The sequence below is a fragment of the Lacerta agilis genome, chromosome 15 (assembly GCF_009819535.1).
Source record: "Lacerta agilis isolate rLacAgi1 chromosome 15, rLacAgi1.pri, whole genome shotgun sequence".
NCBI classification, from domain to species: domain Eukaryota; kingdom Metazoa; phylum Chordata; class Lepidosauria; order Squamata; family Lacertidae; genus Lacerta; species Lacerta agilis.
In genome coordinates, this window is record NC_046326.1 from 1,225,328 (window position 1) to 1,245,556 (window position 20,229).

Sequence of the window (20,229 nt, forward strand, 5' to 3'; positions counted from 1 at the left end):
CCCCCCACACACTTTTTTTTTTTGTACAAGAGAGCCACAGCAGTGCCATTCCTTTTTTCTAAATATTTTTATTAAAGATTTTATTGATTTACAGAGGTAATGCAATGTCTCTTTCGTATTTTTCCATATAACATTTTTACAAATCGGTTGTTGTTGTTGAGACATTAGGGAGAGAAGGGGGAGAGAGGTGGATGGGATGGGGAGATGGGTGGGGTAGGGTGGCGATGTTTCTGTTTTACTTCATATGTGTAGGGTTTGGTGTCAGCGTTGTCTGTGCAGGTTCTCTGTTGTTCGCTTGTGCTCCTTTGGTGGTGAGAGAGGTCAGGGTTGGCGTGGGGCGTGATTGTTCTTTTGTGGTTGGCTGTGGGATTTTGGAGTAGTATTTTGTATATTGTGGATACCATCCCTTTGCCGTGTCCCTTTGTCATTAGGATGAGGTTTTCAAAGGCTGTCAGAGGTCTAGTTGCTGCTGTTTTTACTGATGGATTGTTTAAGAGGGCATGTAGTTGGTCTTGTGCTAACCAGGGTATTTGGGTGTCTTCTAGTTTGTCCTGTATTTCCTGTATTGACAAAGGTTTGTTGTCTTTATAAAAGTCTGTTAGGCGATATAGGCCTTTGGCTTGCCAGGTTTTTATTTGGAGGTTTTGTGCCGTATGATGGAATGATGGGTGGTAGGCCAAGGGAGTTAGTGGGGACGAGGTTGGGGATAGTTTGCCTGTTTCCGTTTTCCATGCTTTGAACATGGTTTGTGTGTACCTGTTGAGTGTTGTGGGGATTTTTCTTAGTTTGTTTGGGAGGAGTGGGTATTCTGTGGTGCTTATGTTTTCAATTGTGTCCCTCTCCCAGTGTATCCATTGTTTTGTCTCGTCTATATGGGAGTATATATGGGATTATATGTCGTATTTGGTTGGCACTGTAGTATGTTTCTATGTTGGGGATTCCCCATCCTCCTTCTGCGGTGGGGAGGTGTAGGTATTTTGGCAACAAATAAACAGAGACCTAAAGAGATCGAACAACATGAATTTCACTCTCTCAGACAAAATATCCACGATCAAAATGATCACCCTCCCAAAACTAACCTACTTGTTCCAAACCCTCCCAATCTGGATTTCCCCAACCCAACTCCGCAGATGGCAAAGAAGACTACACTCCTTTATCTTCTCACGCAAAAAACCAAGAATAAACACCAAATACCTATATAGCAGAAGATATATATATATTAAAGAATCCCACTAAAAGGCAAATGGGAAAATTTCATAAAGAGGCTTAGGTATGTCTCCTGCTGTGCAGCAGCAATGGGATAAATGTCTACCCAGAAGTAAGTCTTTTTGTGTTTAGTGAGGCAGCCTAGGCATTGGTTTAGGGCTGGCATTGATGGAAAACAGTGAATCACACACACAAAATGGAATTATTGAGCAACCTATTGTCAAACTTTCTGACATGGAAATAATTCCAAAAGAGAAATGTCTACTCATGAGTCACTGGAAGCAAGATATACTCTCTTTTTGGACATACAGACAGAAACATCATTAACATCCTGTAACTTTGAGGATAATACATATATTTTACATGTGTGCATCTTATCTCATTTTTAACATTTGTTTTCAGTTATTGTGCTCATGTACCGCTTATATGGCCAATATTGCCTTCGTTGGAATTTCTTTCACCTTCAGCATGCTAAGAATTACCAGCTCCTGTTTTGAAATCTTAATAGCTCTGTGTTGTGGATGAAAATAGAAGCTTAAAACTTTTAACAAAATAATTTTCTCCTGATCTCTATCAGTGAAACATACACTCCTATACATAATAAAAAAAAATTCCTTCCAGTAGCACCTTAGAGACCAACTAAGTTTGTTATTGGTATGAGTTTTCGTGTGCATTTTGTATCTGAAGAAGTGTGCATGCACACGAAAGCTCATACCAAGAACAAACTTAGTTGGTCTCTAAGGTGCTACTGGAAGGAATTTTTATTTTGTTTCGACTAGCAGACCAACATGGCTACCTACCTGTAACTACTCCTATACATATATTGCTCTCACAGACAGACCTGAGTGGAGATCAGCAATAAATGTTGCAGTGCATCTCCTTACCCCAAGAGGATGAGTGTTCTTGTTGAGCCTTCAGCCTGCTTGTAGCATTGGTGGGGCCTTGCAGAAGATGTATTGTGGTGTTTCTGGAAATCTGAAATTTCATATAGCACAGGAAAGGGAGCTTTTTAACCTCATACTATGCATCCCCTTCCATACGGTGAACTGTCAGGTTTTTTAGTCCAATTTGCTTCCCTCCACACAAACCTCTCTACTTCCCTTGCTCTTAATTTTTTTTCTTCATTTCAGCTGATGGGCAAATGTTTGAACACTTTGTAGCTCATGGAAACAACAGAGCAAAAGTACTTGTTGGGCTATCTGGGTCTTTTTTCTTTGTCTTGTAACCTACAAACTGTTTTTTCCCTGCACACTTTTGGAGTCTCCTCAGTTTGTGGGAACAGCCCAGAGGTCAACTCAGCTGCAGGAAAAGGCATGAAGCTAAAAGCAGCCCGTGTCCATCCCTGCAATTACAAAGGCTGCAAGGGAGTGAGTCAAGCAGCCACAACAGAGAAGCCTCCCATACACAATCCCCAGAGAGTGACATCAAGGGGCTGGGACGTGGCAGCGAGGCCTGGGGCCTAAAGACCCCTGGTGGCAGGCAGGGTGGGATGGGGATCCCTGTGGGGGGTGCCTGGTTTGTGCCCCCTAAAAACTACGCCCGGGGCTACAGTCCCCCTGCATCTAGACTTCATTTTGTGCCCTGTTTCTGCGCTTTAAAGCTTTATGTCTGAACACTTTTTTTTCCTGCCCTGGCACTTTCCCCACAAAAACCTGCTCTTTACCGCAGAAAACAATTCCATGGAAAACCCAGATGGCCATTTGTTACAATTCAGCATTAAAGAGTGAGGAAAATGGCAGTGGAAAAAAGAAACCCAAGTGCTCAGACACAGGGCAGGAAAGCCCTGACCTGAAAGCATGGGGTGAAAGGTAATTATGGGTGAGCCCAAGGTTTGCACTGGAGTTGCTGTTAATAATAATTTATTATTTATACCCCTCCTATCTGGCTGGGTTTCCCCAGCCACTCTGGGCGGCTTCCAACAAAAGATTTAAATACAATAATTCATCAAACATTAAAAACTTCCCTAAACAGGGCTGCCTTCAGATGTCTTCTAAAAGTCAGATAGTTGTTTATTTCTTTGACATTTTTTGACATCTGGTGGGAGGGCATTCCACAGGGCGGGTTTATGGATTTGTTTGTGCAGAACTTCTGTGCCACCATCGAACATCGCTGCTATCCCAAACTTTCCAATACATTTCCCATCACTTTTCATTCTACAAAAATTAAGTCATGGGAGGTTGGGAAGTGTGTTTGTTGTGCAAAAGCATCACATCACTTTAATTGTAAAACCTAAATTTGCCAGTGTACAATTGACTCCTGCCTGGAAAACAGCAGCTGTCTCAAAGCAACCTGAATAAAGCAGTCAGATTACTTGCCTCCAGGATGTGCCCAGAGGCCAGGGAGCTGAGATCCTGGGAATGTACATTTACTGCTCTGTGCTGTGATTTCAGGGGGATCTTCCTAGACACCATCCATCCCAAATATGAGGTGAATGGGGTGCAGCCCGTCATTGGCCAACGGACCCGGCTGAGCAAGGGAGATATTGCCCAGGCACGCAAGCTCTATAAATGCCCCGGTAAGTATTGCTGACTGTACACCATGCAAGTAGAAATCCAGGTCTTTGCTACTGAATGTTTGCTTATTGCTAGTGGTCTAAAGTTATATTCTGAACTGAGTACTTCAACTTGTTTGGCCTGGCCTGGGGGTTTGGCATTCCTAGGGGGTTTCCCAGACAATATGCTTATAGCTGTACCCCACCCCCACCCAGCGTGAAATAGCACAATCTGCACAATAGTTGCTCAAGTGACCCAAACACCTTTCCTCAGGAAATGCTACTCTTTTGAGGATCTCTCATTTGTTCTCATCCGTCATACTACAAGATGATATCACTAGGAAAATGGTATTCTTTCCCCAGTTAGAGAAGCCATTGCTATTTGGCATGCAGTCCTGAATGTGGTTGCCCGAGGAGGCCTTCTCAGTTGTGCCCCTGTGACATCACTGATGATGAGGAACACAACCTGGACCATGTTGTGACCACAGTACCGTTTGTCAGGGTGCAAAACATGAGACTCGCACAGGAGCAAAAAGGGGTTAATCTGAAGACCAAAGTGAAAAAGCACTTTACACAGCGATATAATTTATTAATTTATATTTGAGGGAAAGGGGGGTTATTTCATGTAAGTCAATCAAATGCATAACATTACAAAAACACAATGTAACCTATTTAGTGCTTGGGTCTGATCCGGCAGTTCTTGCTTCTCAAGATTCAGGGGTTGTTGTGGTTGTTTTCCTCCTGCATTTCCTTAGTCTGGGACTCACACAGATTTCCCTCAGGCAGCTCTTTCCTCCAGACTTTCCCAGGTAACTCCCTCACCCTTTTCCCAGCTGATTGTAACCTGCTGAGAATTCTCTATTTCCTTAGCCACTCACTCAATATTGTTTTGTCTTAATCTAATCATAGTCTGCCATAGCCCTGTGTGAGGGGCCCCCAGCTGAACTGCTTTCCTCCTGTCAAATGAGGAACTAACTGGGGGGCAGCAGTTAGGACATCTGAAACACAGCGGGGCAGAAGTCACTTTGAGGGAGTTCCCTCATTAATTCAGGGTAGAAAGGACAAGAAATGGCTTAATCTGAACAAGTCACAAACGTTGAGGAGAGGTTCTGGCAAATTGCCATGATGTGCATTTTTCTCCCCAGAATTGGCTGGCATGGTTTTTCCCTGTGTGCTTTGTGGAACGGGTTTTTGTGTTCGGTCAAGAGCAGCATCTAGCTTTTGTTAAATAGTAATGTTAACATCTTTGTAGTTTGTATTAAAAAAGCATTTCTGTGACCGATGTTACTCGGCGGGACAAACCTGTTGTGAGAAAAGGTTAATTGGTGGGAATGGCACGTTGGATGAAGTGAGAATGAGTGACAGGGAGATGGATGTGTGAGGGACAGAAGAGGACTGGGAGGAGGAGATGAGAGGTATGTGGAATGTATTCATTTATTTATTACAAATAAAACTGAGGTGGGCTGGCCGTCTGTCAGGGATTCTTTAGCTGTGATTCTTGCATGGCAGGGATTGGACTAGATCACCCTTGGGGTGCCTACAATTATAGGATTCTTTGAGTATGCTGAATAACATTCTGCCATTGTAATCCAAAATTGTGTCAGGAGGGGGTGGGAGCACAGTAGGTTCTGGGGGTTATAGTTAGAAAATGGTTCAACAGACTGATTAGAAACTTGGCAGCATAAGGAAGGAAAGGTCCATGACAAACTAGGGAGAAAGGATAAGAAATGGCTTATCTGGAATATTTATTTAACAGGTTATTCTGGCACAAATCAGAGCATGTGGAGGGAGGGGGAAGTGCAAAATAGCCAGGCAGAATTGTTTACTAATGCTGTGTATGCAGCTGGGAATTCTTCCCTCATGCATCCATAAGACACATTGTGCTCTCTCACCACAGCAGCATGTAGTGAATGCTCAGGTCAATATTCTACAGGCAATTCCCCCATTTGCATGCGGATTGAGGTCCCGGCCATTGGGTGCATCAGCGGTTCCACCCTCTTCTGGGGCCAAAAACAACAAACACATTGGGGGTCTCACATCAATTAGACGTTCACAAAATGGTTGCCACCTGTATAAGTGCCAGTCTCCTACAAACTTGCTATGCACACACCTAAGTGTATCTTTCAAAAAACCCAAATTAAATAAAATGCATCCCAATTCAAGCAGCCTATATTGGTAGCCAATCCATGGGGCAGGCACTTTTCATATTTTGTGGTTGTGCCCCAAAATCAGAATGCACTGGGCTCAAGCGTAAGCAGCAATGAAATAAATTATTGGTTATGATCTAATAAGAAACCCTTTATTAATATTGTTTGGTTCTATCAAAGAAGTGGTGCCCCGGTAAGATCTCAAAATGACAATGCATCTTGTAATAGAGGCCCATGTAGCTACCTTGAGCTCCTTGGATGAAAGGTGGGAAATTACCTGGGACCTTACCCAGGCAGAGGCTCTACCATGACCCCCCCCCCAACGGTGGCAAAGTGCACCAAGAGGCTCAAGGCATCCCCACAAATTGAAATGCCATCATATTTTCAGATGATAAAGGTGGCACTCAGGACCTTTTTCCAGACAGTGTTGTACATTCTATTAGATGATTTCATTATATAGTTATCATAGGGAACAAGTACAGTGTGTGGTTTTTGAGCCGCCATTTTGTGAGTAACCCCCCATTAAAATCTTTGTTTGTTTGTTCATTTGTTTTCCATATTTTAACAGATCAATCCAAATTATTTCAACATTTTTTAAAAAATAATTAGGTTTCCCGCTCATGTTGCAAACCTATGTCCAATTCTTCCTGATGTTGCCTCTTCATTTTCCTTTTTTATCATCTTCTCATCCTTCTGTTCATTTTGATCCATTTACATAGCTATCCGCTCTTATTGCCTTACAGTCAGCTTTTCTGTTGTTTCCCAAACACATAAAAGTCCATTTCCCGTGTGCAGCCCTCTTTTCTCAGGTCTGGTGTGTAGAGAGATTAACCACCATCCACCACCATTCATTGTCCATTCACATTCCACTCCCCTGAGAACTCCTCCTTTGCAAGTAGTCCTTCTGTTGTTCAAGGATACACTGAGCCATAAATAACTCCCCAACAAGATAGCCATTCCACCACTAAAACTCTGGGGGTTATTTTCCATAGCCCGCAGTTAGAAATCAAAGTCACATATAATATTCCCTGCCAAGTATAATTAGCAGTTTCTTGTCCTCGCAAATCGCTCTCTTCTCACTTCAGATCATCCAAGCATAATTTATATAAAATCCATACGTTTGAGAGGGTAGGGTAGAGAAAAGCATTGTGAAACCCTTTATAGAGCATAAATCATTGGCTCCCCCCTCTCTCAGTGTCAGATAACCTCATAACGCATGCACACGGTTATTTCATTTTGTAGGGGTGGGGTCAGGAAATAAAAGACCCTTAAAAAACCATGAAAGCAAAGATTGCCCCCCCCCATTTCATTCCAGCTGCTGTAAGAAATTTCTTGCTTGTTCAAAGTCATTCAGATACCTTCATGGCTCATGCCCAGTCCATTCAGTAGCTGGTTAATTGCAGCCCATTATCATATGCTGCTTCAGGAATGGTTCTTGAGGAACCATTCACAAATTGTGCCGCAGAAGGAGGCTCGTCCAAGGCAGGGACACACTCCCAGCCTGCTCTGCCTTTCATTTAGGCCAGGGGGTGGCAAGGTTTTCTTTGCCTGGGCCAGTTCACTCCAGCAGCGATCCCTCTGGGGGCCGGATCCCACACGGTGTCTGTGTCTACGCAGACGCAATTTCCAGCGCCTCGGAAGCGAGTCCCCATGCCGTGCTGCACTGGTTTAGCACAGTGCGTTGGGACTCACCGAGCAGGCAGCTCAGTTCAGGGGCCAGTTAAATGACCCCCATGGGGTGCTTGTGTTCTGTGCTGGTGGCATTCATTCCCTGTTGGCACTTGGAACATGGAATAATAACTTCACTTGCACAATATCTTCAGTTGCCTAGATGCCAGGTCTATCACTGTGAGCAGACAAATAATCTGGAACTTGGGTCCTCCCTGCGTCTCTGACAGCCATCCAGCTCCAAGGGAGCAATGAAACTGGAACTAATCACAACACAAGATGCCATGCCATGTCTGTATTGCCTAGATAGCAGGTCTGATAAGGGTGTGGCCTTTAACAGCTACCATTTCCTGCCATTTTGGAGCTTGAGTGAACATGGAAAGCCCTCGACAAAATATGTTGAACCAAAAGCTTATTTCGTTAATTGGCTCCTATATTATATTCTACTCTATATTTCTAGTTCTGTATATTTTACATATTCTGAAACATAAAATCATTCGTAATTATTCCTATCCATGATCTGGCTACTGATCCTTCCCCTTATTTTGCCACAACTGTCCCCAGTGAGGCAACTGGGGAGTTACAGTGGAAGGAGATTCATAGCTTCCAGTCTTGTGACATCAGCTTGTTGCGGCTGGACTAAGCTGAGCCTGGAATGTCCTGGCCCTTCTGTTGCATGTTATAATCCCCCCCCCCCAGGGTCTGACCTCATGCTCCAGTCTGCACTCTTCCCATTGCTTTATGAATGGAAACATCAGGACATAACACGGGAGCCTGGGCTGGAGGGATGGCTCCCACCTTCACCAAGGCTTTGGAGACCATCCCATCTACGCCAGCTCTGGCTCTGGAAACCGAGCAGATGTCAGAACAGAAGGCCAGGGACCATGAGCCAAAGACGAGCAGGGGGAGTGTGTGAAACTTTTGCTTCCTGTTTGACTCCCAAGGCCTGATCTGGCTTGGAGCTCCCCAGCATCCGTCCCCTACTGGGTGTCTGTTTCTGTGGAGAGGACAAAGCCTTGTAAACAGAATGGAGTTGTTTTTCTAGTGAGGAATGCAGCAGTTCCAGCACGATCTTTTCTGAATGGGAAAGTGAGCCAGCAAGAAGGGCAGTGAGAATGAGCAAAAGAGAGGAATTGGCAGGGAAATGTTTAGAGAGGAGCAGGAGGAAACAAGTGGGAGTGCAGTGAAGAGTGAGTTTAGAGTGGGGGCATTAGCAGCAGAACCTAGCATCTAAGTTCTCTCTTGCCTGTTTCCCAACTTTCGGTCTCCATATACAAGCTCCCCATCTCCTTCCCCCCTTGCTTTTTTGTCTTTATCAGATGCTTCAGCTGTAAGAAATCTTTCTGAATTTTTGTGGCAGTTGCAAAGCAGCAGTGTGAAAAGGGCGAGAAGAGAACTGAGCCGAGTACCAGGCAACAGAAGGCTTGGGCTGTGGGGCCCTGGCCCCATAGCATATCCATGGAGATACACACTTCGTCTCAGTTGCTTAAGCAGCATTCTCCACTCAGCACCCATGCAACCGATGCTGCTGTGGGTCGGATGCTCACAGAAGGTGCCTTCACATGTTAGGAGGAAGTGCCAGAAGAGGACTCCTGAGTGATTTGTGCTTCCTTTTTTGGCACCTTCAGGGTAACGTGTGAGGAGGGAAGGATTTGCATGCCTCCTCTATGTGGGGTGGGGGAGATTGACTGCTTTATTGGGCCCTGCATGTTGGACAAATATTGGGCCCTGCATGTTGGCCTGGATTCCCAAGCTGCAGCAGAGGGGAGGGGAGAGGGGAACCTTCGTGAGGGAAATGCACAGAAACTGCAGGCACTTGGCTGACTCCCAGCTGTCTTGTACCTGGTGGAAAGATGATATGGCTGCAGTCCCAAGCTTGCATGTGCTGAAATGTGTGCACACACTGGGGATTTACCCCTGCAGCAACTTCAGCATGGCTTGCTCATGCAAGCCGTCAGATCATTTCTTAACTCCCCCCAACCTTTCTTGCTGGCATAGGCAAATGAAGCAGCCGGCATCTTCTTCAATTTCTAGGGACTGTTGCTTACATGCGTGTAATGGGTGGGTTGATGAAGGCTAGGGCTTGAAAAGCTGTAAACATAAGCTTGAGAACACATGAGCTGTGTACTATTCTGGTGCCTGGTGATTTTTCAAGATGGAAGTCATTGTGATTACTGTGTATCCCTGTGTTTTTATGCCGTGTTCCTCGCTATGTTTATGTTTATATGTCTATATGGGCTTATAGCGGCAATAAAATTTCTGTCTGTCAAGATGGAAGGAAATTTCAAGAGCAGCTTCACTTTCTAAAAGGAACAAGTGAGTAGTGCTCCTGAAGTGCAGGAGAAACTCACCCATCTCCACGAAGCAGTGTGGCCAAATGGCAATGCTGCCTTTGTGGACTGGAACATGCACAATATCTTACTCATCAGTAAGTACGCCAGGAGAAGACTATACTGTGTTCGGCTCTAGCTAGCAGCAAACTTGCCCCTGAACAGAGTGATGAGATAACTTGCTAGATGAGAGCAAGGCAAGAAGGAGGTGTCTGTCTTCCTCCTTTGCCAGAGGTGCAGCTGCCTATCCCTCTCAGTTTGCGGGGCTCCCTCAGAATGTCAGTACTTGGAGGTGCCTGATACTCCAGATCAGGGGGAGGCAGCTTTCCTGCGTCATTCCATAACCAAAGAAGGACCGAGTACAACAGGTGGAAGAGCACCTAATGTTTGCCATTAGGAACTGCTTCAGCTACGGCATTTTGCACCGCTTTGCCAAACGCTGGCCATGGGGCTGAAGAGTAAATAACAGCAGGTTAAAAACACACCCACCCTCTTTGCTTTTATAAGTAGTCAGGGTTATCACTGAGAACATCGTGACTTTTTGGCACTTGGAACACTAGAGCCATCCCTTTCTAATGTTAAACTCTAGTAGGCATAGGGGACCATTTGACACTCAAGAGTCCTTGCTCAATAGTATTCTCTTTGGCCTTGGCAATGAGACTCTGTTGATGTGGCACTCTGGCAGGCGTGCCAACTCTAGGGGGTGGAGGTGTTGTCAGCCCTCTCAATATTCCCCCCAGTAATGAAGGGGCAGAGGAGGCTGAACCGCCGAGCGTGGCGCAGCATAATAGTCAGGCTTCTCCCGAGCGCAAGAGAGGACCAGCAGTGGCCATTGAAACTGCGCGGCCCTGGACAAGGCCTCCTCCTGACAACACACACGCAACGTTACAGGCATGCGATGCACATTGCGTGCCACGCCACTTTCCCCCCATCTTCATCCCAAGGTAGCACCTCTGCACACAGGAGAATACAAATGACTCACAGTTTATCTCTCCACACTTTCCCCAAGTCTGGAGGTGCATTTTGCTCCCCTAGAGAGATGCTTGTTCATGAGATGCAGAAGTGTGGTCAGACAAGACATGAGTCAGTGACATGTCTTAAGCCATCCTGTGAGAACTTGCAGTGAAATTTCCCAAATTTCTTGGAAGTCCCCAAGCAGTTGGAACATCAGAGCCCTGGGATTACAAATGCAATAAATGTCACTGGTCCAAAGGTCATGACCAAAACATGATAAAACTGGGGATGTACAGTTTCCTGAGAAGTGAACTGTCTAGGTTGCTTGCATTGCAGTTTTTCAGTTAAAATTTAATTTTGTGCAGAATGCTCTCACTCCTTTCTTCCCTTCGGGGATGAAAACTAATTGACCCAAGAGAATTTAAAAACAACCAGGTTTTGTAAAGGCATTTTGTCTCTGATCAGTAAGATTCTTTAAAATTTATGGTTTCTTATTAGGAGAAAGTTTTATTTTTTTCAAACTGCTCACAAGAAAGGGATATTTTTTGTTAAAGGTAAGTAATTGTCATGAAGGTACAGATAGGCCCAAGTCAATTTTTAAAATTTGCATCTGTAAACATTATTATTTTGTTTCAACATACCCATGAAATAAAACACACCACCTGCAGATCATGATTTTAATATTTCCTTCTTCCAAATGTAATCTGGTTGTGACAGGGGTAGGGGAACACCAATCCATAGCCATGGATCAAGCCAAAACCCCAGCAGAAACTCACCCTCCCCAGAATTCCCACAGGGAGGGTTGTAGGGTCAGTGCAGTTTCATCAGTTGCTCATTAGCTTCAATGGACCAAGCACCACCAAGTCTCCCCATAACTGCTGCTAATATTTAGGCCCTGGCCTCTTGTTCAGACTCCCTTTGAGCCTAATTCTTGGTATTTCTGAGGCAACTTGACATCGTTCTTGCCCAGGAGGGTCAGCCAGGCCATCCAAGACACCAATAACACCACATGGAGATGGCCTGACCTGGCAGTAGAGTGGGGAATGTAGCTTGTTCTAGAAAGGGTGCTTATTTGATCCATCTGTCATCCTCTGTCTTGACGGCCTCACTTTCTTGTCCTCTTGTAGTCTTGTCTGCTTCAGAGTCACCCCAGGCCAACCTTGCTTCTTCTTCTCCAGGTGTTGCCACCACCCCTGTGGGCCTTTGCTCTCTTCCCACCTGTAGGATCTTGTGTGAGTTGGGCTGGGTGATGGACAAGTTGTGAATCCTCAATGAGCACACTCTGAATGGGGTTCTCAGGCTGCAGGGATTTCAGCACAGGAGGAAGGAGATTAGTCCAAGGCAATCCCCATGGATCCCTCACACAGAATCTTCTGCAAGAGCTGCAAGTTTCTAGTGCAATAAAATGTTCCCATGACAAATGAGACAAGACTGTTAAAGGCTGGATCTGCCTTGTAAAGCCAAATGCTCATAAGCAAAAATCCTGTAAAGATCACTTTCTCCCATGTGAACCTACCCTACAGAGTCGCTTCTTTTGGTGTAGAGCAGCTGGCGTTCTGTGTTGGCCCTAAGAGTGTCCCCACTCAGTCGTAGACTTGATCACTTAGCTTTTTGACACATGGGTGTTGTTGTTGTTGTTGTTCAGTCGTTCAGTCGTGTCCGACTCTTCGTGACCCCATGGACCAGAGCACGCCAGGCACGCCTATCCTTCACTGCCTCTCGCAGTTTGGCCAAACTCATGTTAGTAGCTCCGAGAACACTGTCCAACCATCTCATCCTCTGTCGTCCCCTTCTCCTTGTGCCCTCCATCTTTCCCAACATCAGGGTCTTTTCTAGGGAGTCTTCTCATGAGGTGGCCAAAGTACTGGAGCCTCAGCCTCAGGATCAGTCCTTCTAGTGAGCACTCAGGGCTGATTTCTTTGAGAATGGATAGGTTTGATCTTCTTGCAGTCCATGGGACTCTCAAGAGTCTCCTCCAGCACCATAATTCAAAAGCATCAATTCTTCGGCGATCAGCCTTCTTTATGGTCCAGCTCTCACTTCCGTACATTACTACTGGGAAAACCATAGCTTTAACTATACGGACCTTTGTCGGCAAGGTGATGTCTTTGCTTTTTAAGATGCTGTCTAGGTTTGTCATTGCTTTTCTCCCAAGAAGCAGGCGTCTTCTAATTTCGTGACTGCTGTCACCATCTGCAGTGATCATGGAACCCAAGAAAGTGAAATCTCTCACTGCCTCCATTTCTTCCCCTTCTATTTGCCAGGAGGTGATGGGACCAGTGGCCATGATCTTAGTTTTTTTTTTATGTTGAGCTTCAGACCATATTTAGCGCTCTCCTCTTTCACCCTCATTAAAAGGTTCTTTAATTCCTCCTCACTTTCTGCCATCAAGGTTGTGTCATCAGCATATCTGAGGTTGTTGATATTTTTTCCGGCAATCTTAATTCCGGTTTGGGATTCATCCAGTCCAGCCTTTCGCATGATGAATTCTGCATATAAGTTAAATAAGCAGGGGGACACATGGGTAAGTTTCAACAATTCCAGGCCTGGGAAGCTAGGGGAGTCCATGGTTTTGCTGACAAAAGAGGTTCTCTGCGAGAAGCTGGAGGGGCTGACACCTAGTTGGTTTCTGCCCAGGTGTGCTCTTTTTGCAGCTCACTTCATCTGCAGCCGTTTCCTCCATTATGAGCCAGTCTTTGAAATCTGACCCGTCCTTAGCTCTGCTACTGCTGACCAGTGATCTATACGCTGTGGATCTGGTGCTCTTCTGGTTGACAGTGGCACAGTTGGTCATTGCTCAGCATTGGAGATCAGCTTCAAATTTACTAAGGGAGGCCGGGATAAATAACATCTGGAATGTAGTCCTATCAGAACATCTCATGCAACTTAGGAGGGTAGTGAGAGGCTTCTCTTAGAGGGAAGCATGGCTACTTTTCTTCTTGTTCCTTAACAAGGACCAGTCCTCCCCTTCTCCTCCTGTAACCCAGGTCTCCATGTGCAAAGGCCATATGGTCGCCTCCTAGATGCAAGGGCTGCTCTGAGTATGACACCAGATCTGCCTGGTGAGCTGGAGCCTTCTGTGCATATACAGGGGCCATTCTCTTAACTGCTTTAATGTCCATTCTTCCTGACTCCATATTCAGTGATGTTTTGCATGTGCATGTAACTGGAATTATTTTGTTTCCCTTGTTACATTGAAACAATGAAAAGTAAGTGGGGGGGGGGAAGAGGAGAACAGTTAACTAAATGGAAATGACATTAATTGGAATATAACTAGTCTAATTTGCTATCAGGAGTGGGTTACTGGGATGTGACTATTTCACCTTGAGAAGACTTAGCATAGATTTGCCAAAATGTGGTTGAGGCTTGGGATTCACCTCAGAGGTGCCAGGTGTGGAATCAGGTAGATGCCCTGGCATGCTAAAGCCTTTGCGGTGCAGTATAGGCCTCTGGAGCATAGGGATGCTCTAGGAGGTTAGGAGGAGGAGCATCTCTCTTTGCAGGGAAATGTTAGATTACTGGCTGTCTGGCTCAACCATAGGGACAGAATTCCATGTGGCAGCATTGGAAAAGCCTCAGAAACAGGCAAGCTTCTTTGCATGCTTCTTGACACACTTCCGCAGAAGTGCAACCATAAAGAAAAATGAGGCATAAGGAGAGCTATCCCAAAATTAATTTGATTTTCATGACTGACCTAAAGTAAGGTACATGTGTGCAGGACTTCAGCCTCAGACTGCTCCCGCTTGTCATGGGGAAAAGGAAGAAGAATTTACTGTTTTATTCCTTCTATTATTCCTGTTGCATTTATGGCCCCTATTGCTGTTTCTTTACTCTTCTTGTTTTGTTTTGTTTTGTTTTGTTTTGTTTTTTAATGTAGGTGTTGTATTGTATTTGGATTTATTGTTAATGGGTTTATTGACTGTGTCTCCCTTTGTAGCTAGCTAGGAGGCAGTAGAGTTGGGGTCTCCCAAATGAATAAATTCCACATGGCACAGAAATACTACCTCCCTGGCCAGCACACACACACACACACACACACAAATTCTCAAAATTGCTGGATCTTGCTGCCACTAATTTGTTGTTTTCCACCAAGTATGTGTCGCCCAGGGGCATATGGGCAAGAAAGCTCTTGGTGTGCAATGAACAATTTTGCCCTTTACTCCAGGGCTGTTTCCTTTCCCCTTTTTGAGACCTTCTGAAAGTACTCATGAGAATGAGTATCTTAGCTCCCCATCAGCCCCTAAGTGAAGCCTAGTCCAGGAGGAACATGTGGCTTCCAGATGGCTGCGCTGGGCTGGGTCCAGGTGGTGTTAAGCAAAGAGCGCTGTCATGGTCCCAGCTGGCAAGTGAGCTGCCTGGAGGAAGGGTGACGTGGCAGTGTTGGGAAATGCCCCCTCGCCCTGTGCCTGGATGGAAGAAGGGGACAGGAGGCCAGTTGCGGGCATTGACACTGGGTCTTTGCCCTTTGGTAGGGCAGCTTTCGCTGGCATTTGGATGTTTTTAAGAGCTGGCTAGGATCATGGCTCTGGCAGGCTGGCATGGCAGGGAAGGTTGAGGAGGGAAGAGAGACCTTGTTTCTTAGAGGATCCAGGATCCCCTGGTGCTTTGCTGCAGAAGGAGGGAGAGCAGCAACAAGAGAGAACATGAAAACTCTTGTAAAGGTTTAGATTGCCTGCGCTAAAGCCCCGACTTCTGTCACTGTGGCAACATGGCATAAGATTTGGTTTCCATAGCTACCTTCACAGCTGCAGAACAAGCTATAGATACTTTGGGGAAAGAGAAGGGGGGTTATCCGGAATGAGCCAATTTCGCGGGGAAAACAGGAGTTTATCCTGTGAGGTATAGTTGCTTAGGAGAAAAAGCAAGAGTGTGAGTGCTATATTCTGCAGTCTGGACCCCTCCACAGGAGCTTCAAATGGGTCATGACATAGACAAACCAGGTGCATAGGAAGTATCCCAGAAAAGGGTGGGTGCTTTTCCCCCTCCAGGGTATGGATGACCTAACTGCAGAACAGTCTCCTGGACTGTGGAAGCAGCGTGTCTAGTCCCTGAAATAAGAGCCACCTGGTTGTGCTAAAGGTGTTTGTTTAGGGGATAACATTGGGTGGGCGAGTTCACAGCTGTTTTCTAACCGCCTTAGTATGTGCTTTCTTTTCTCAGCTTGTGGAGCAACCCTGCAGGACAGTCAAGGGAACTTCTCCTCACCCGAGTTTCCTAATGGGTACTCTGCACACATGCACTGCATCTGGAGGATATCCGTCACCCCCGGGGAGAAGGTAGCTGCCGCTCCAGTCCACCCGCCTCACACCCCCTGGCCCCTCCCTCTCGTTCTTTCAACTTATTGCCATTATGGAGGCTAGGATACATGGAAGTGACTGTTGCCAATCTTATGTTGTGGGCTGAGCTTTCTTATCCTTTGAATCCACAACCCACAAAGGGAAGGCAGGATGGGATCACCCAACTGAAGTTTGATCTGGGTGTGTGAGTTGAAGGCTTGTTCTCCCCTTATGCAGTGTATTTCTCCTTTGACCCCATCTTAACACTGCTTCTGAATTACAGGTAGGTAGCTGTGTTGGTCTGCCATAGTCAAAACAAAATTAAAAATTAAAAAAAATCCTTCCAGTAGCACCTTAGAGACCAACTAAGTTAGTTCTTCTGAAGTAACATTTCCCTTAGTTGTGAAAACTAGGACATTTGAATGTTGTGATGCTGGAAAGCAAAGTTATCAGATGCGTACTATGAGGAGAAGACTCCAGCTTTGTGAGGGGCCTTTCATAGTATTACAAAGATGCATTTTCAGGACCAAAGCAGGGAAACAAAAAGATAGAAACTCAACTTCTTTCTCTTGTTTACTCAGCTATTTGTCAGGTTTGCAGACAATAACAAAAATTTCCCATCATCTGTTAACCTTTGCCATATCTGTGTCTCTAATACTGCCCTCTTAAGGTGTAGGTTTATCTCTGTTTCCAATGACTTGAAATAGAGAGTGATCCTTCACATCAAGCAAAGTGTGAGCTGGACTCAGGCACAGAAATTTGGGGCCATTTCCAGACTTATGAGAGTAAATGACTGCTATCTTGGAACAACATTGTCTGCAATTGTTTTCCTCAGTTGCAAAAGGACACATGATTTCAGCAGTCAGAGCTTGAAGTTGTTGGGGTTTTTTGTGCTTCTGGAGCTATTCTGGGAGGTCTAAAAGCATCTCAAAAGTGCAGATCCAGAGTAATAATAGGGAAAATCTGAACCAGTGCCAATGACCTGTTGGCCTCTTCAGTATTGCTCACAGCATTCCGGGTGGACTCAGATGGCCACATTTTTAATGGTGCTTGCTTGTGCACTTTAAAAGCAGCATGAATTACAGCACAACACATTTCTGCGAAATAACCTGATAAGGTATGGGACAAAGTTTAAGAAAGGCTAAGTTCTGGGACCTGAGGGAGCTGACCACCAGTTCCAATAATCTGGAAGCAGAAATGTAGTCAAAAACAGGCTGGGGGGGAAACAGATTATCAGTGGTGCAATTGGAGCCTTTGCACCAGGGCCCAGACTCTCAGTTTTTAAAAGAGAGAGAGAGAGACAGTTGGTCTCCTACGAAGAAAATTAGGATGCAAAAGATGCAGGTAGATGAGCCATGCTGGCTGCCCCTGCCTTTCAGCAATTTCTAGAGAACAAGTGAAGTCAGAATTGAGACTGATGAGTACAGTCTGTCAGGTCAGAGGAAAACGGTGTACATTTGGAGTTAATATAGCAAAGCCTTATTTATCCTCAATGTTTTGAGTATCTCCCAACCCCAGCAAAGTAATTTAATAAATGGGGAGAAAGGTAGGAAGAGATGTATTGTGTTGTGTGTGAACAAATTTGAAAGTTTGCATGTTCATGTTTGATTTCAACACAAAGCGACAGTGATGAAAAATGTGTGGGAAAGAGATTTTAAAAGCATTTAAGGTTTTTTTATTATGATCATCTGCCCTCTTGCTGATATTTGTAAGCCACTCTGGAAGCATTTTGTGGTTGAAGCATGGTGTAAAAATACTTACTTTTCCTCACAGCTGTATATTATATAAAACATAAATATGGCTGCTTCAGGAATAAGAGCAACTGAATTGGACAAGGCCCATCTGGTCCTTATCCTGCGTCCAACAATGGAAGCCAGATGCATCAGGCTATTATCCCTTTCCTGTTGTCAGTGGCGGAGGAACTGCACCCAAGCCACTGTGTCTCTCCCAGGGGAATACAAAAATTTCTTCCAGTAGCACCTTAGAGACCAACTAAGTTTGTTCTTGGTATGAGCTTTCATGTGCATGCACACTTCTTCAGATACACTGAAACAGAAGTCACCAAACCCTTATATATAGTGAGAGGGTGGTGAGGTGTATTACTCAGAAGGGTGGTGGGTAATTTTGAAGTAATGTTTTGTACCTGCTTCTTATTCAGGGTGTAACCTCTGCTTGCTTCTCAGATCATTCTGAACTTTACATCCATGGATCTGTACCGAAGTCGGCTGTGCTGGTATGACTACGTGGAGGTGAGAGATGGATTCTGGAGGAAGGCCAGCCTGCGAGGTAACCATTGGGAATATATTGGTGGCCAAGCCATGGCATGTAGCTAGGTCATATGGAGGCCTATATGTTGCCGTTGGAAGACTTTTCCATGTCCAACTTGTCTGACATCCTGTGAAATACTTGCTAACTGACCTTCCAGTTTATTTTTATTTTTTAAAATCATATTTATTGATTTTCCAATATATATTTCCAATTACCAATCAAATTACAATCCAAAATAATTATACAATTCCAATTATAACAATTCCAATTATGCCAATTTTTTTTAATTTGTGAGTTCCCCATGTCTCGGACTCCGGAGCGCTTTTCTAATCTCTTCCAGTTGCTTTCAAAATCCAGTATCTTCACAGCCTCTGATAAATGCCAGCAAGCAGACACGATTATAATAAGTAATGTCTCTGTATGGATAAAGCCATCCTCCTCCAAATATCACATTTCAGCCGGCGCCATCTTATCCTCGTCTTCTTATAAATCAAGCTTGTAAATCAAACTGCGACACAGCAATCTCCCCCAACCCTGCGTGCCTTCCTCCACTCCTTTCCAGGAGAGCCAGACACCTCGTAAATTCCACTATCAATCGTCCGTCAAGGCTGGCTTCTCGCTTTGAAGTGGTGTTCAGCTCCACAAGTTCTCGTCAACAATCCACAATTAATTCTTGCTGCGTCACTACCAGCCGAGGATCCTCCATTACTATTAAATCAGTCCAAGTCTTATTTCAACTCCATACAGTTTATTTCTTGTAATTTCCAATCTAATTTACATTCAGTCTTTAAAGTCCACTTGCCATTTGCCTGCGAAAGTGGATTTTCTGGGGGAGGTTTCGCCCGTGTTAAGTAGATATTGAGGCAAAACAAACGGAGATTCCAGAGCTTACCCCCCCTTCTTTTCCCTCCTTCACATACCAATGTAAAGTCCACGTCTTCTTCCAGTTTTCATTCTTAATCACTCAGGGCTGCAGTTGGCGACATTCTTCCTAATCCCTTGTCCGAGACATGCCCAAAATCTTTAACCAAATTTATATATCCAATTCTAGGGGACGTGCACGAACGGGGCCAGCTCCAGGAGCTGTATCTAGGACGAGCCCTATGTGCCCAGACCCCCCCACTCGGTCCCGAAGGACCCAAAGTGGATTGAGGGGTACCGCGGGCAAAGGCAGCCCTCCCCGTCATCCCGGGGAGGTTCGGGGGGCTGCTTACTCCCATCGCAGCCGCCAAATTAACTCGTGATAGATACCAGAGATGTTACGGTCCGCCATCCTCCCACTGTGCACGCTGGGAACTCCTGACCTTCCAGTTTATAAGGCCAGATTGATGATTGGTTTGATTTGTCAGGGGCAGGCCTTAGGGGGTTTCATGTTTGCAGGCATAATTTCTTTCTTCTTTGCAGTGCAGAGAGAAATATTAGAAACTCCGCACAGGCAGGGGCAGGAGAACAAAACCGTTTCCTTTTCTCCCTGTGTGCTGCCATACTTGTGTAGCAGCACCCAATACACTCACTTATGATGAGTAATTGTACTTCCCTTAGAATCATTATCAGCTCATTCATCACTGGCCATATCCAGGGCCCTTTGGAGAGTGTGTTAAATTCAACCAAGGGTGAATGAAAAGCACTGCACTTTGTTCCTTCTTTACCTGAGAGCAGTTTTACTCTGCTGTAAAGGACTACCTGGTTACAGGAACTGTAGTTTGGGCATACTATTTTAAAATGATGGAGGCAGATATGTGTTGGTGGTCTGTGATTAATAAACCAGCCAGTTTGCTCACAGCAAAGGCCCTTAGATCAGATGTGGCTGCACTTTGTCATTTAAAAGGGAACTTCATCTTGATCTAAAGGCAGCATTTGATGTAAAATCTATTTCTTTCCTGGGCAAT

At 45.1% G+C, this 20,229-nt stretch overlaps 1 protein-coding gene across 2 annotated transcripts in view; it reads left to right on the forward strand.

Annotated features, from left to right (window-relative positions):
• Nucleotides 1–20,229, forward strand: part of BMP1 (bone morphogenetic protein 1) — a 155,839-nt gene that overhangs the window by 103,262 nt on the left and 32,348 nt on the right. For both annotated transcript variants that reach the window (XM_033171950.1, XM_033171949.1), the window contains exons 7-9: nucleotides 3,597–3,721; nucleotides 15,957–16,072; nucleotides 18,256–18,358. In XM_033171950.1, coding sequence (XP_033027841.1) covers nucleotides 3,597–3,721; nucleotides 15,957–16,072; nucleotides 18,256–18,358 — 344 coding nt within the window. The remainder of the gene's footprint in view (nucleotides 1–3,596; nucleotides 3,722–15,956; nucleotides 16,073–18,255; nucleotides 18,359–20,229) is intronic.